Source organism: Hypanus sabinus, chromosome 3 (assembly GCF_030144855.1).
Source record: "Hypanus sabinus isolate sHypSab1 chromosome 3, sHypSab1.hap1, whole genome shotgun sequence".
Classification (NCBI taxonomy): domain Eukaryota; kingdom Metazoa; phylum Chordata; class Chondrichthyes; order Myliobatiformes; family Dasyatidae; genus Hypanus; species Hypanus sabinus.
This window is the reverse complement of record NC_082708.1, coordinates 166,923,972-166,942,067: the sequence shown is the minus strand read 5'-3', so window position 1 is coordinate 166,942,067 and position 18,096 is coordinate 166,923,972. Positions and strand designations below refer to the sequence as shown.

The following is an 18,096-nucleotide window of genomic DNA, read 5'->3' as shown; positions in this document are numbered from 1 at the left end:
CAGCAACATCCTTCTGAATCCCTCTGCACCCTTTCCAGCTTACCGTAATAGCAAGATTCTTTTAGCAGGTGACTAAAACTGCACATAATGCTCCAAATTCAGCCTCATTAATGTCTTGTGCGACTGCCTCAGTCCAGGAACTGAGCAAAGGAAACACATCAAGGATAACATCAAAATCAAGCTGAAGAAATTCAACAACACATCTAAACACTGGGAAGACATTGCACTCAAATGATACATCTGGAGGAAATCTGTTCAAGAGGGAGCTATGCTACGAGTTCAACCTTTGCTGGGCCGCACAGAACAAGCAGCGGTTGTAAAAGGAGACAGGAAAAAAAAAGACCCAATCGCCAACCACAGCCACCACTTAACTCTTACCCATGCCGCACCAGAATATGTGGATCTCAGGTTGGTCATTACAAGCATATGAGGACTCATCGATGGACAACCCCTTAGGTAAACATACTCAACTCGAGTGATTGTACTACTGCAACTGCAATATATCCTACCAACACATATATTCAGTGCCTTAACAGATGAAAGCACATGTCAAAAGCGTTCTTCACCACCCTACCTGCGACATCACTTTTAGGAAACCATATACTTGTACTTCTGGGCCCCTTTGTTGTACACTTCCCAGATCTTTATTATTCACTGTGAAAGTCCTACCCTAATTCATCTTCCTAAACAGCAATATCCCTCATTTATCTGAATTCAACTCCAATCGCTGTTCCATGGCCCACTTACCCAGTTGATCAAGATCCCACTTTAATTCCTAATAACAATTTTCACTGTCAACAATGCAACCTATTTTCGTGTCATCTACAAACAAGTCAAGTCACTTTTATTGTCATTTCGACCATAACTGCTGGTACAGTAAGTACATAGTAAAAATGAGACAATGTTTTCAGGACCATGGTGTTACATGACAGTACAAAAACTAGACTGAACTATGTAAAAAAAAACAACACAGAAAGCTACACTAGACTACAGACCTACACTGGACTGCATAAAGTGCACAAAAACAGTGCAGGCATTACAATAAATAATAAACACGACAATAGGGCAAGGTGTCAGTCCAGGCTTCGGGTATTGTGGAGTCCGATAGCTTGGGGGAAGAAACTGTTACATAGACTGGTCGTGAGAGCCCGACTGCTTCAGAGCCTTTTCCCAGATGGCAAGAGGGAGAAGATTGTATGAGGGGTGCATGGGGTCCTTACTAATGCTGTTTCCTTTGCGGATGCAGCGTGTAGTGTAAATGTCCATGATGGCGGGAAGAGAGACCCCGATGATCTTCTCAGCTGACCTCACTATTCGCTGCAGGGTCTTGCGATCCGAGATGGTGCAATTTCCGAACCAGGCAGTGATGCGGTTGCTCAGGATGCTCTCAATACAACTAATAAGTAATATAAACTTACTTAGCACGCAGTGTACATTCTCATCCTAGTTGACTAACGATATGCTCGGCACCAACTCCAATGCACACTGCTAGTCAAGGGCCCCAGAGTCCAAAACATAATTCCACCATCATCCTGGATTTCCTATCAACAAGGCAGCTGAATATCCGATTGACTAGTTCTCTCTGGAATCCATGTGATCCAACTTTCCAAAAGTACCTGCCATGCAGAAGATTCTATTTAAAGTACATTTAAAACCAAAGAATGTATGAATTATATAACCTTGAGATTTGCTTGCTCACATGTAGCCACAAGCAAGAACCATGAAAGAACCCAATTTAAAGAAAAATAATAATAAACAGCCGATGCACAAAAGAAAAAGTTATAAGTTAAGCAAACAATTAAAGCTAACAATAGAAACATTTAAGAAAATGTTATCTAAGCCCTTACTGAAGACCACAAGTGGACAAAAGTGGAATACTCTCCCCATAAGTGAACAAAATTCCAGAACAATCCTGCTGTAGTAAAGCTTCAGTGAGTCTCTCACTGCAGTATGTCCAGCTTATTTTGTTGTCATTTTTTTTTAAAGTTGTAACATTTCTGGTCAAATGTTAGTAGTTTTCCCTTGGCTTTGTTCCTTTAATAAAAGATGTCCTGCAACTGATTTGCTGCCATGTAACATTTATTACATGAAAGGAAGACAATGGTAAGTAACTTTAGGAGAGAGATGTACAGGAGAATGCAAAAGTTCTAGAACATAACTAGTCAGAAATGGATGCACAGTTGGGAATAAGATGCGGTCCCCAATGCCATAATAGTTCTATGACTGTATTTCAATGGCTTGCTTAAAATGTGTTGACTCCAGTGGCTTCTGACAATCAAGATGTGCTAAATGAAAACTGTATTGGATGAAGGCCATTATTGAGTCATTTGTTAGTATAAAATAGATTCAAGCTAAAGAAATAGGTCACCTCAGGAATCTGAGGTATCAAATTCCAAGTAAAAAAAAAACTCTTGCACAGAAAAAAGTAGAGCTAACTTTATAGAAGCTGTGATTGTCCAGCTGTGATTCAGGGAACTCAATGGCCAACATTAACGTCAGCAATGAAGCAAGTCAGAAGAAATGGTTGACTGACTGGTGGACTTCAAGCATTTGGCATTCTGATCAACTGGAAGAAATTTAAAACCACTGTTGTTCACTTAGCTGCAGAGAAAAATCAAAAGGTTTGCAATTTTGTGGGGTTTGTTTTAAATAATGAGAGCCTGCAGAAGCATCAATACAAAAGCATTTCATACAGTTGAACAACTGATTTTGTTGGGACTGTGCCAATTTGTTCCTTCTGAAAAGTCAGACATACCAGTTTAAGCTTGTTACCCAGCTCTGAAAAGATGAGGAATACATGTACATCTGCATTTGGCATCAGAGCAGAGGATCAGAATGAGGGCATGGTGGGAGAGGGACAAAAAAAAATAACAATCAGAAATGCACAAATTTAGTTGTTTTAGGTTAGATTTCAAATCAGATGATTTGGAGATGATGTGGAAGTTGTAAGATTAGAGAAATGAGCAGAGAACAGCTCAGAGCCACTGAGCTGAACATTTTACATTTGGAAGATATTTTTTATAAGCTTCATCACAGGATGTATTTGTAAAACAGGAACAGTATTTTTATTTACTTGTTCAGAAGTTTTTTTTAAATGCATTCTTTTTTGTTCACAATAATTAGTGGATTCAGTATTCATTCAGCTCAGGACAATTTTGATCAATTGGTAAGGCGACAGAGCAATAAGGCGAAATTTAATCCCGACGAGTCCAAGCTTTGTGAGGTCAAATAAAATTAGATCACATATAACAATGGTAAGGACACAGGGAACAATCAAGAAAGACAGGAACCTTGGTTTAAAAGTGCAAGGATCCCTGAAGGTACTGAGCTGCACAAATAGAGGTGGCGAAGGGGACATACAAGCTAATTGCCTTCATTCAATGGGGCACAAAACTCAAGAGCAAGTGTTTATTGTACAACTTTATATAATAATGGTCAGGCTATAGCTGGAGAATGATATGCATTTCTGGTTGTAATACTCCAGGAAGGATATGACTGCATTGGAGAAGATTCACCAGGATACTGCCTGCATTCAGCAGCATTTCAATTATAAGGACCAAAGAGACTGGTTTTGCTTTAAGGGAATAGAGTATGGGTGTGATGGGGGGAGGTGAGACTTGAAAGCGAAATACAAAATTATGAGTGACTTAAATAGTGTAGCTCATAAGAAACTTTTCCCAATAGTGTAGGTACACATAAAGAGAGGGTGTAAGTTTAGAGGGAATCTGAGAACTTTTCTCCACCCAAAATAAGTTTGAGATTTATAAATGCATTTATAAATGGTGGAGACAGGTACTCCAACAGCATTAAAGATATTTTCCACACAGAGGGTGTGGCTCATAATGAAATGAGCTGCCAGAGGAAGCTGCAGAGTGAGGGTACAATGACAACATTTTAAAGACAAGTGAGCAACGAATGATAACTAAACCACAAATGATAAAAGTCAGGTGCAACCATCCAGCTCCTCTATGGAAGCTTATGGAGCTCTTTGTGGTGAGAGGATAACTATCTTTTGCCAAACAGGCAGCAAGACTGGTAATTTAGCATTGAGAAAAACAAAGACAGTTACAAATATAGAGCAATAAAATTGTGAAACAAGTTGTACAACTTGGAGAACTCTCCTTTTGATAAATAATATAGGCTATTAATAAGTATGCAAAACAATGGAAAATACTATCCTGGATAGAACAGATAAAGTTGCTGTGAAATTAGATAAAGTTATACAAATTACATTCTTCACGCCATGATAACGACAAGGTAATAGCTGAAGTAACTCCTAGTCTAATCACATACAGATCCCAGTCAGTATAGATTGGCAACATCTCCTCCACAGTTTCCATCAGCACAAGTGCTCAGCCCCTACTCGCTCTGTACTTACGACCGAACGCCAAGCACAGCTCCAATGTCATACTTAGGTTTGCTGTTGCTGGCCAAATCAAAGGTGGTGACAAATCAGCATAAGGTAGACTGAAACAACCTCTCACCCAATGTCAGCAAGATCAAGGAGCTAATTAACTACAGAAGGGGGAACCAGAGGTCCATGAGCCAGTCCTCATTGAAGGATTAGAAACAGAGAGGGTCAGCAACTTTAAGTTCCTCAGTGTTATCATTTCAGAGGACTTGTCCTAGGCCTAGCACGCAAGTGCAATTACAAAAAAAGCATGGCAGCACCTCCATCTTTCTTAGAAGACTGCAAAGATTCTGCATGACATCTAAAACTTTGACAAACTTCCATAGATGCACAGTGGAGAGTATATTGACTGGTTGCTTCATGGCTTGGTATGGAAACACCAATGCCCTTGAATGGAAAATCCTACAAAAAATAGTGGATACAGCCCAGTCTATCAAGGGTAAAACCCTTCCCACCATTGAGCACATCTACATGGAGCACTCTTATAGGAAATCAGCATCCATCATTAAGGACCCCCCACTATCTACGCTATGCTCTCTTCTCGCACCTACCAGAGGAAGGTGGTACAGCAGCCTCACAGGCTCTTGAGTTAGTGAGGATAACTTCACTCACCCCATCACTGAACTGTTCACACAACCCATGAACTCACTTTCAATGATTCTTCTTCTCATGTCCAAAATTTGACCTTTTTTTTTGTATTTGCAGAATTTATCTTTTGCACATGTAACATTACATGTTACATGTCTTTAGTCCTGTAGGGTGCAGTCTTTCATTGATTCTATTATGGTTCTTTGATTTACTGTATATGCCCACAAGAAACTGAATCTTTGGGTTGTATATGGAGACACATTTACTTTGATAATAAATTTACTTTGAACTTTAAATTCCATGCCCTTTAATTTAAATATGTAATCCAGCTGTGTAATTGTTTTAGACCACAAACAGTACAGAAGAAACAATATGGAAAATAAAGTGCTGGGACCACTTAAGCAGAGGAACCTCAGTATCTCAATTGCAAACTGCAAGCATCCACTGTAAGTAATGAAAGGCATATAATCAGCATTTAGTACTAACAAGGATAATTTAAAAATCAGAACAAAGGGCAAACTCTACTGTGTTGCCTTGAAATAGTGCCATTGAATCTCTAATTTCTTTTTATTCATTTATGGAATGTGGCCATTGCAGGGAAGAAAAGCATTTATTGCCCACACCTGAGTCAACTTGAGAGAGTAGAAATGGTCTCAACATGAAAAGGCTCAAATAAATTCCATTACACTTTATACCGGAAAATCACTTTTCAAGCAAGCTGTGATTAACAGCTTCAATGCATCATTTGTACTAGCTTTCAAGAAAGAAATTTCGTATGTTAGTTTCCTACAGATAGCTTTCAAACACCATTTAGTTCTCAGCATACCATCCAACAAATGTACAATAACAGTACCTGCACGGAAAATCAGTCAAATATTCCAATGAAAACACCCACACACATAACCTTCTCTTTATACAGAACAACTTGAGATGCTTGACGTATATGATTGGAGACACAACATCTTGAACAGACAAATAGTCACAACAATAAACATTCACTTTTAAAAACTTGTAAAATAATACATTTACTTCAAATATTTTAATCTGTCAATAACTTTAAGCAGTGGCATAAATTTTGAATGCAGTACAAAAGTCAAGACACTGAAACACAACTAATACTCTCCAATGTTCATGCCATGGAAACAAATCTAATTGGAACAGATTGCCTTTCTACAAGGTTTTATATTTTTCCTCTATGAATTCTAACACAAAACAGATGTTACTGACAAGGCACCATTGAGGTGATAACCTTACTATGGAAACAACTTGGTTCATAAGCAGCAAGACAAACAGTCATTGCTCAAATAAAAGTTCTCTTAATAACTTTGAGATGTCATAAGATAAACATACAGCATTAAGTTTCATCTCTAAACTTCACTATAAAAATATTCCTGCTGTCTTAGCTTCATCTCACTACATACAAAATTTTAATATCCCAGTGGAAACCAACCTAAATGTTGTTTTGCTGAGATTACACATTATCATAAGAATTTACAGTACGGCTTCTCAGTCAAGAAACACTGAAGTAGGTTTCAACTTGCAGCAGCTGTCTGCAAGGAAATTGCACTGCCAACTTAATGTACTGCACACAAAGATGCCACGTCATTTCTAACTTCATTGACACAAGTCAGGCAGCAAAAGGATGCCAATACTAAAGCAAAAGAGACAGAATGAGTAAACAATCATGTGAGGTTTGACAGCATGCCTCAGAAGGAAAACTAAATAGTTGTCTCAAGTTATTTTGCTTCTGATCTTAACCTGTTGTTAGGCTTTTACCAAAGAATTTGCAATTTAGAGTATTGAAATTATAATCAATGGATAATGACGACAAAGAATACCATCTGCAATTGTTTTTAAAAGTGAGTGTTGAACCTACACGATCATAAAAAGTTGGGAAGCAAAGCAGGATCTGATGAACATTAGGAGAAACAATGAGAGATTTTAATGTTCATGCATCATTTTTCCACCAAGCAGCAAAAAAGTCCACAGGTATTTGGCAAAGATACGTTCATTTCATTGAGAGCTCAGTTAATATTCCATCAACACGCAAAGTAGTGTGACAAGCTCAAATTCGTCCTCTGATGAAAGTATAAAACCTTTGTTGAGATTTATGACATTAAGTTTCATGTTTGTGGGGGGAAAATTAATCAATGGTATCAATGCTGACAGTTACAAAATGCAGAATCCTACAAGCAGATGGCTTGACAAATAGGAAAACTGACTCCACCGTAGTAATATTATCAGGATGATCTGATGCTATACTCCATTTACAAGCTGACAGCTGCATAACCAAACACCACTACAGAACCACTGCAATCCAAATACCATAAACAATCGTACATGCATTTTAACAGATACTGTAATTTAGCAGTGACATCCATAGAGGACTTTATAAAAATACTTGTAATCTTAATCTGATTGTCTAATATGCAAGCATCTTCGAATCACAGGAGGATTATTGATGAAACTGTTCCTTTCACCAGCTGTCTCACTCATAATCTAAGATGTGGCCATTCACAAACCGTATGAAACAATCACAATATTAGTAGCCAGCTTAGAAAACAATTCTAACCAATTTAAAGCTTATTATTGGTTTCCACTTTTTAAAAAAATGTGATATTTTAGTGGATTGCTCTCATAGTCTCCTAATGTTCAAAAGGACCTACTCCTGTCAGCTTCACATGAAGTATTTTCCTTCAAAGTCTAGAAAATGTTGTACCTCATGGGCTTGCAAGATTATACTCTAAAATAGAGGTCAGAAGGCTGTGGATTTGAGTACAATAACAATATTGAACATGACCATTAAAGCCAGGATTGCAATGCAGCATCAGAACTTTCAACTGCCCAAATTAATTGCACAATGGAATGTCATCTACCTGACAATTCTCATAGCTAAGTGGCAAGATGATGAAGTAAATAAAGCACAGCAAATGTTTTAAAACTGGTTCAAAACAATTCAGAAAAAGATTTATATAAAAAAATGGATGCTATGGGCAGAAGGAGATTTGGAGGGTACTTTAAGCATCATTGAGAGCATGTTTTCTGGAAGTACAACTGGTGGTAGTAAAACATGGCACAGAAAGCACAAGCCCAAAGACAAAGAAACTGAATTCTGGGGGTGGTGGTGGTGGGGGAGTGTAGGGAAAAACAGATAATCTGGCAATATGAGTGAATCTGCAGATGCTGGAAATAAATAAAAACACAAAATTCTGACAGAACTCAGCCGGCCAGACAGCATCAATGGGAGGAGGTAGTGACGACGCTTCGGGCCGAATCCTGATGAAGGGTTTCAGCCTGAAGCGTCCTCACTACCTCCTCCCATAGATGCTGTCTGGCCTGCTGAGTTCTGCCAGCATTTTGTGTTTTTAGATAATCTGGTTTAAAGGTTTAAAGAACTGTGCTAAAGTCTATGGAAAGTGAAGGGCCAGAACTTGGGCAGGAAACCACAGAATTTAAGATTTAGGAGATCACAAGTATGCGCTCAAGTATTTCTGTAGCAAATAATCTAAGACACAGGCAGATGTTAAGAGGTAAAATCAGTAGTTCTTTGTTAAGAGCATGATATAAAAGCTTAGCTTGGGTATGCAAGATATTGGGCAAGAATTAGTGAAATGTCACTGAGTTTGCAGTAGAGCAAAAATTTTCATTTCCCAATGATTAAATGGATGAAACTGGAGCTTATCCCAATCTGGATCAAAGAGACTTCAGCCTTGTGTCATATTACAGCTTACAGAAGTTTAGACAGATACAGATAATTTCTCCAAAATTAAAAGATGTGAATGGAAGAGGATGATACAAATAGTTGGTTTGCAGAAGATCCTCAGATAAGGTTTGATAGATATGCTCCAACTGTGGCATGTCAAATTGTCCAGTGAACAATTACTGTAGATCATTTAAAGGGCTTTGCTATTACATGATGGTGGGTGGAGGGTGCTAATGCTTTTTTGCAGGTGGGGGGGGGGGCTGCTGCTTTGCTGCTGCTTGTGCATGGGAGGGAGAGTGAGGGGCTTTGGGGTTCTAATGTTTTAACAGTTACTCATTCTCTGGGGCACTCTTCTGTTTTCTGCATCCAAAGGAATTCAAGACAGAAACTGAAACTTGACTTTGAAATCAAGAAGTGTTTTTACAAAATTAGGGCAGCACAGTAACACAGCCTTACAGTGTCTGAGTAGAACCTGGAGGGAGGTTCTGAGAATGTGGGAAGAAAATATGGAATCAATACAGCATGAGTAGTTGGTAGCATCCATCATTAAGTACCCCCACCTACTGGGTCATGCCCTCTTCTCATTACTACCGTCAGGGAGTGAGTCTAAAGTCTGAAGACTCACGCAATATTTTAATAACAGCTTCTTCCCTTCCACCTTCAGATTTCTGAATAGTCTACTAAGAGAAGAATACTACCTCTCTATTCCTCTCTTGTACTGTTCTGTTTTGTAACAGGTTTTTTTTTGCCTTGCACAGTCCTGCTGTTGTTAAAGAAAGATTTGCAGCATACATCAATGATAATAAACCAACTCTGATTCTGAAATCTTTACTTTAGTCAAAAGGCAATTAGCAGCACTGGGTTCAGCTCAGGAGGGCAACCTACAAAACTTAGTGCATTGAACAAATTTTGCTCTGATGTATTGTAATACAAATCTGCATCAAAAATTCACTTGGCACATGGATCATTTGTAGCATTTCGTGTTTAAGGTGGAGTATACAACTTTTATTCAGTCAACACCACTTAAGAGCAGACTAATTGGTTACATGTTGCACAATAATGATATTGGTGCAATTGTGGTTGCTAGCCTCAATTTAAATAAAACATTAAAAAAAATTCTGTCCTGGCAATTTAAAACATGATGCTGTTTAGCCAAACGGACTTTACAAAATTGCACCAAATTATAAAACAACTGCCTTTCTGCCTTCATGGTCTGCCCTGACTTCTTGTATTCCTACATGGCATTTGCAGCTACTGAGACCATCATACCTGATGAAAAAAGACTCAATGTAAAAATGTGTGATAATTATATTTCCAGAATTTTATTTTGCTTTGATTTAAGTGAAATGTGCAGTTTGTAAACCAATTGCAAATTCAGTTAAAATCACCAGAAAGTTCCTTTGCTGATATTTTCAGTGTTACTATATGGTATAACATTTTCCTATTAACATTATGATCTATCAAATCAGAAACCAAATACACAAATACACCAGTGAAAGGAATTAACTTAGAAATTGAGAAGTTCACAATCTATTCAAAATGCCAGGTTAAATGAGACTTTATGTTTCCTTAGCTATAAAAGGGAATTACAATTATTTTCCAACATTGCAATGAAAAGTTAGAATATTACAAATATGAGAGTACAATTTGTCACAGACATTTTAGCATTTTCAAAATTATTGTTTTAAACACAAATCAGATTTTGCCCAATTAACCCTAGTGATAAAAGCATAAAACAATTGAAATTCTGTTTTAATGTACTTTTTTCCTATTGCTCTGCTGAAAAACCACCAATGTTAATTCACCACTAAAATTAAAATGTCTTTAAACTTATCCAACAGTCACTTTTGACTCACATACAAACTTAAGAAAGGATGACATTTATCCACAGAAGTTTTCATATAATAAAGAAGGCGTTAGTTCATGTGACATACTTAAACTCTCCAGGCCGCTGCTCCACTTGGTTTCTCGATGCATATCCATCATCTTCACTCTAATTTCAAAGCAAGAATAAAGACAAATGCTAACAAAATGTGATAAACTCTCATTTCATATCTTGACCAAATTTAGGAGAGAAATAGATGCCCAATAAACCCCATCTCCCAGCACAACAGCCTAAACATATATTCCAAGCTGGAGAACAAGTGGTTGGTGTAAAAGCAGGTTACTGGGGGGGAAACAAATAGTCCAATTTCAAATCAGATATTAGTAACAGCACTGCAGTTAAGTGATTGCAGTAACCTATAGTTTATGGCTTTAAACATTACCAGAAAAACAGGACAGAGTTAGGTTTTTAAAAAAATGCATTTCCCCAATTTCCCCCTCTCCCAAGTTATACTCTTAATTCATTACAGAAATATGGGTGAATGGAGTTAAAAAAAAACAAATCTCCACAATTATTTACATTTTACACAGAAAAATGACAACCTTTGCATGTGGATAAAAGTAAATGAATGGATTTTTAAGACAAGCTCCAGTGTTATTGGCCACATGCTCAGAAAGGAGGAACTACTTTAAGATTCCTTTAGAATGAATATAGTTACTGAAAAAGAACGTCTGCACTTGATGATCATGATTGATGTGCATTCCCAGTCTTGATTCAACATGTGAATGCATTTAAAGTATAAAATTATCAGTTTCGTTCCCAAATTGAAAGAGCTAATGTGATTAGTACTTAGAATTTACACAGTTGCACTCCACTGATAAAACAAATTCAAGTCAGACAAGTTTTTGTTCAAGGAATCTTTTCCCCCCTAACACTGCATATAGAATAACAAAATATACAATGTTTTGATGTCCAATGGCATTAATAAGGAATCGCTGTTTGGTTCTGTGTATGCCCAATGCTCAGAATTCAAACTATAGAGAAAGATCTCCTATCTAATATCTACATCTATCTCTGTAATTAGTCAAAATTTCAATCCTGGATGATTCATTACATTACAAACATGAAACTAAAATATTATGCAACTGAAAGTTCAGACACCTTTCCTTTTAAAGTTAAACATCACTCAAATGAATGACAATTAAAAAGTTTTAATTCAATAAACAAAGCTTTAGGTTAATTGACACTAATCAAAAGCCAAGATTACATTGTAGATAATACCAAAATCAATTATAAATTCTAAATTACAAATCCTCAAATATCAGGTAATCTTTTCAGCGGTTTAATGAATAACTTCCCATTCACAAATTATTCTTGCTGTTTTACAACTTTTGACCAGTCAAGCTCAAAATTTATGAACCAGATGGCTCATTTCCCCATAATCAACATATACATATCTAGCACCTGAAGACAAGCAGCTTGAACTGATTTTTGTCATCTTTACTCTTTAGCCTGGGGTGGAAATGCAAAACAACGATTGGCAATCGGATCCTGAAGTACAGTGTGTGTGTGTGTGTGTGTGTGTGTGTGTGTGTGTGTCTCTACACACACACATACATATATTCTCTCTCTCTCTCTCTCTCTCTCTCTCTCTCTCTCCTGCTTTTCAACTCCTAAAGCTCAAATGCCCCAATGGTTGTATTTCACATCAGGTCCATATTTCACGCATGTAACAGGACCTTTATGTGATGAAATACAAAGCCCACATGTGGCAAGTAATATATTGGCACAGATAGAGCTTGACAGAAAGCTGAAAGTAGGCATATGGCAGTCATTGTTAATTTGGCAAAATATGACCAGTGGGGTCCCATGGGAAACTCATCTTACACTCTAACTGTTTACAATACATATTCATAATCTGGTAACAAATGTAGAAATAGGTGAATAACAAAGACTATTGAAAAGGCAAGTTGGGATGAGGATACAGTTTACAGAAAGATACTTAAGAGATTAGATGTGTGAGCATAACTACAGCAAGCTACAGTGGGAAAGATGTAGAGATGTAAAGAAGTGAAGTTATTATTTTGGAAGGAAGAACTGAAAAACTTATTTCTGCCACAACTTTGCTCCAGTTAAAATTATGAGGGCATGGTGCGAATTTTCCCCCACTTGAAGCAGAAAGCTAGCACACAAATAGAACAGGAATTTGAAGGCTACTGTAATATTGGCTCTTTCTTCATTGTGCTTGAAGATTTAAAGTTAGACACATTTTGCTGCAAATGTACAATGCACTAATGAGAAATACATCAGAAGTACAGTAAAATTCCAATATGGGGATATGGGGAGAAGACAAGAGATCAGGGCTGTGAGGGAAATAGATCAGCCATGATGAAAAGACGGAGCAGACTCGATGGGCCAAATGGCCGAATTCTACTCCTATATCTTATGGTGTTATCTGACACCCATTGGTGGTGCCCAACTGGCAAATTACTAAACTATTATAAATTACATCTATTAATACACCAGGTCACCTTCAAATTGCACAGTAGTTAAATACATTTTTTCCCAGTGGATCCGAGTGCAGCAAAAGCAAATATGGGAATGAGGCCCTGATGAGCCAGATGTCAAACCATCAGTATTTCCAATGGTCTATCTAACCAAAGTTCTACCATGATGGCATGAAAATACAACCAGTGCAACATATTTACTTTGAACATCAAATCAATCAAATGCATGAATTTTAAACAGATTAAATCAAGGAATCACAAGATTTAAAGTACATTTATTATAAAAATTGTACAAATTATACAACCTTGAGATTTGTCTGCTTACAGACAGGCACAAAGCAAGAAACTCAAAAAAACCTAACTTTTTAAAAAAAACCCACCTAATGCGTAGAGAAAGAAGAAAAATCACAAATCACACCGATAGCATTCCAAACCAAAGTGAGCAGCCAGAATTGGCCCATAATTTAGGTTTCAGTTCACCACACAGCTGCAAAGCTTGCAGACACAAAGCACGGAGCAACCAAAGAAGTCTCACAGCTGCAGTACCGCGAAGAGAGGAGTAAACGCTGTGGAATTAGCCCGACCCTCACCTCCAGTCCCAACACTCTGCCTTTTCAGTCTGTCTGAGCCAGCATTTAAATTCATCAAACTGGGTCATGCCCTACACTAGGACTTGGTCCTCACAGCAGTGATATGCTCTGAGCTAGTATCCCACTGCACAGCCCATGGCCATTCAACCTTTCCAAATCAGCCCAGCACTTATATCGATCCAACTACGCTCAAGGTTTAGGTGGACTGGCTCTGAAACTCATCTGCACCCACTTGCCTCCAGTTCGCTCACACCGACTCAAGCATGTCTCCACTTCCCCTTGAACATGCCACACTACCTTGACTTAGCCTCACCTTTGTTGCCTCTTCACTGTTTGCAGTCAACATCTGCAGATTACCTCTTGTCATTGCTTGTGGTGATAGTTTGCCACAATTTACCACAGAGAGCGTTATTAAAGTATTTAGTCATATTTCTTGCCTTATTAACCACCAGTACACTGTCATTCAACTTCAGTAGCGCCAATTTAAGGTTGGTCTGTGACACCAAATTTTTAAACTGGAGGCAATATCTTCTATTAACTGCAAGATGACACTAAGTTTCAACATTTTGCCCTATCATTATGACAACAAATTAGATTTCAGTATTGTTGGTGCACTGAACTACAATATGGGGTGGGGGGGGGCAGTCACCAAAAACATTTTAAATTGCAAATATTTATCTTCAATATAAGAGAGCTGATGGGCATATGCAAGAAAGAAAGTGAACTAAGTCTCCATGGCAACAACAGTAGAGCTACCCCTGGATGTGATGGGAAATGATGGCATGGGGGGGGGGGTGGGTAGGGGGCAAATGTATATCCTGCACACTCAAGAACTGGTAAAAACGGTGTCCACGTAGAGCTGGTCCATAAAAATAGGGAGTAAAAACAAATCAGAACCACTTTACTCACTTGCAAATGGATAACACAGGATGGGTATGTGACACCTTTACTGCACTTGGTATCATGAAATTTGCTCACAAGATTTACATTATATTACAATGCCAATTTTTAATTAAATGACCAGTGCTTTTCTTTCTTTGCAATAAGTTCCAGCCCTCAGAAAGCCATACACTATGGACTTTCTCCATAGAATCTTCGCAGCAGTTGCACATTTCCATGCATCTCTCAAGTATGCAATGATGCACCTTGTAATACATCAGTCAGCAACATTTGGTTGTGAACAGGTCCTGGAACTGAAAGGCCAAGTTTTCGTGTCGATCGACGTACGATCTTCAAGCAGCTGTTGATAACAGCCTCACTGCATTCCTGAGAGGAGGACATAACACAATGAAGGACTTGTGTTATGCAGCTATCTGAAATAAACCCCTGTGGTACCACAGTCCAAATTTATATATTCCTGTAAAAATACTGAATTTGATGGAAAAAACTGTTAGGACAAGCACCACGCAGCATGATGTTATAAAACACCCAAGTACTGCAGGCAAAACTCAGCTGTACTAAGAATCATACTTGATCCAATTGTGAGAGGTCAGAGTACAATTGAAAATAGCCACAAGAATAAATTTTACTAGACAAGCGGGTGACCCGTTGGGGCACCCTTTAAGAGAAAGGTAGTGCAGTCTGATGTGATATGCTTTGGAAATTAAAGAGGAAAAACTCAGTTCATTAAAAAAGAAAGAAGCATAGCAAGGCAAATATAGATCCTCCTCATTTAACGAAGGACACTTTTGATGGCAACATTTCTGGTTGATCTGCCACCCTTGTGCCTTTCATTGTCATTCTGGAGACGTGCAGTCCTTTCATTCGCCATCTCTTCATCTCTTCTGCTGTTTGTTCTTTGTCTCCGATCCTGGAGTCATGCAGCCCTGGCCTCATCCGATTCTTGTTCTCTCCCTCTCCTTGCCGCTTCCCAACAATGTTTGGCGTCATCCCTTGACCATAATGTCCCCTTTCTCTTTCTACGTGGCATAATTAGACTGACCATAGCTTTTTACCTTAATGCTGTATAGAAGATATGAACCAGTAACACCAAAGCCTTCAGGATGCTGATTCTTCTTGATGATATGGTTGGCGCTCTCCTAAATGGATGTGATATAGTCACCACTGTCCTTTGACTGCAGCAAAGGGTTTGATGGTTGTATGGAAGTATGCCATTACAATTACATTTAATTATCTCCAATTGATGGGTGGCAGTTTGATCTATCTCAATCCTGCACATGCTGATGGTGATTAGCAGAATAGTATCACTCAAAATAGAGCTGCCCTGCCCTTTTGCTCCGCTTGATGTTGCTGCTGTGAGCATCGTGAGGCGCTGCTGAGGCTGGCCGCTCGCATGCGTTGTGGTGTCACGTCGCGATTTCCATTTACGGTGGAATCAGTTCAGGTTGTGGAAAGTGGGGCCTGTTGATCGACGAGTGAGCAATTTATACGAATATATAAGCTTGAACTTTGCATGCATTCTTGTAAGTCAGCGCATTTTAAGTCGATTTAGTCAAAAAAAAGTGCCGCTGTAATGCACCATTTGGGCTAACTGGAGGTCACAAACAGAGAATGAGAGTTTTAGTCGTATTTAGATTGCCCCACTATTTTGTGAAAGAAGCAAATGTACAATGTCTAAGCTACCACCTCTCTCAGACACGAAGAATTCACAACTTTGTGCTGGAATGAGAGCTTCCTTGGTTAATGTATCACAATTTTATACCTCCTAAAATATGCTAGTTATGAAAGCACAATTCTTTGTTGGAACCCTTTCAATAGTCTGTGGTTAACAAGGCAATTTTAAAATAAGTTCTTTTTCAGAGAGGTATACTTAGTACAGAACAGTTGCTTACAATAGCCGGAAACAGTTCGACCAAAGTTTTGCAACACACCAGCGCTCAAAATATCATGAATGTCTATTACTCCCCAACAAACAGCAGTGGAAAAACCTATTACTTTCTGCATTTTTTTTATCATAAAGATAAAAAAACTTCTTCAATATTCAAAAGGAAGCTAAAATGATTGCTTTTATACCACAAGGGACAACAGAGTGAAATCTTTGTGTTACAAATAAAATGTAAAATGCAAGGAGTTTTTAATAAATAAGCATACATCTAATTAAATATTCAACAGAACAGTAACTACTTTTTATCATAATGTACCATCTTTTTGTATAAAAAAAAGAGGAGCTGAATAGAAACTCTATTTAATAGAAACTTGCTTTCTACTGGGAGTTTTTCCAAAGAGAATGACTCATGAGGCAGTTCACTGTTTATCAGAGATTCAGTCTCCTAAACTCTCACACTAAACAGTACATTTACATCAACTTTTATGAACAGCGTAAGCAAGCATCAGTGAAGTTTGGGCAAGTCAAAAATTCAAACAGTATTTTTTACCTAGGATAACAGATTAGGGCAATTGGTGACGCAGTTAATAGAGTCAATGCCTCAATTCCAGCTACCCAGATTCAATCCTGTCTCTGGGTGCTATCTGCTTAGAATTTGCACAACTTGGCTGACCATGTGGATATCGTTCCTGATCCTAACTATACGCAGGTTGGAAGGCTCAATGGTTAGCACAAATTTCTATTTTATAAGTGGGTGGTGAAATAGATTAGAATGTGGGAAGTATAGGTTACATGTCTTCCCCATCTTACGAACTCCCAACTTATAGGATCGTTTAAGAGATCAGCAGTATGCATTTGCTGTTTTTTTGGGGGGCTGCAGGTATCTTCTGCCACCCATGTACTGTATTTATGACTATATTTCTGAAGTGAACTGTCTGGGTTACAAACAGTTCACAGGAACGGAACACTTCCTGCAACCTGGAGATGAATAGTAGTGGGAAAATTAGGAGGGGGAAGAAATGGGACAAGACATTACAAACTTCATTGTCTTTATTTATATCCTGAGAATGTGGAGAAATCATCAAAACAAGTGAGATATTGATTGAATTTCCATTCCTTGCAAAAAAAAAACACACCAAAAAGATCCAAGGAAGAGCATGGATTTGGCAATTATGCCACAAAAATGTACAGATTCCTTTATCTACATCAAGGGTTCCCAACCTGGGGAACACAGAATCTTCACTTAATGCCCTGGTATTGGTCCAGGACATTTAAAAAAAAGACTGGGGACCCCTAATCAAACCGATCAGTACCTTGGTTATTGAACTAACCCTCAAATATTTGAATAATGCTATTCTGTTCAAAATGTCTGTGCTGGCAACTTAAAATAATAATCAATTGCTCTTCTACGTAATCAGTTTAACAAAAGCAAAGATCCATAATATATACAAGGCGGACATAGACAAACATTTGAACTGTAATATAACTGCAATATTAATGTTATGAGTGGAGGGGAAAAAAACAGATATTAAGAAGAAATGCAATGTTGTGAAGATCAGTGTATTCAAAACCCCAATAAAGAGAATCTTTAAGAAAAGTTGATGATAGTGTTATCAAGAACTAATAAATTGTATACGATTCCCCAAATATAGAAGGGTAGGTAAGGTTAGCTGCTAAGTTTATGATA

The 18,096-nt window shown here is 38.0% G+C and overlaps 1 protein-coding gene across 4 annotated transcripts in view; it reads right to left on the bottom strand.

Annotated features, from left to right (window-relative positions):
• The window catches only part of ctbp1 (C-terminal binding protein 1), a 200,039-nt gene that overhangs the window by 113,350 nt on the left and 68,593 nt on the right, over positions 1-18,096 (bottom strand). For 2 of the 4 annotated variants that reach the window (XM_059965601.1, XM_059965603.1), the window contains exon 2: positions 10,637-10,695. The exons of the other annotated variants lie outside the window; for them this stretch is intronic. In XM_059965601.1, coding sequence (XP_059821584.1) covers positions 10,637-10,695 — 59 coding nt within the window. The remainder of the gene's footprint in view (positions 1-10,636; positions 10,696-18,096) is intronic. 4 annotated transcript variants of the gene reach the window in all.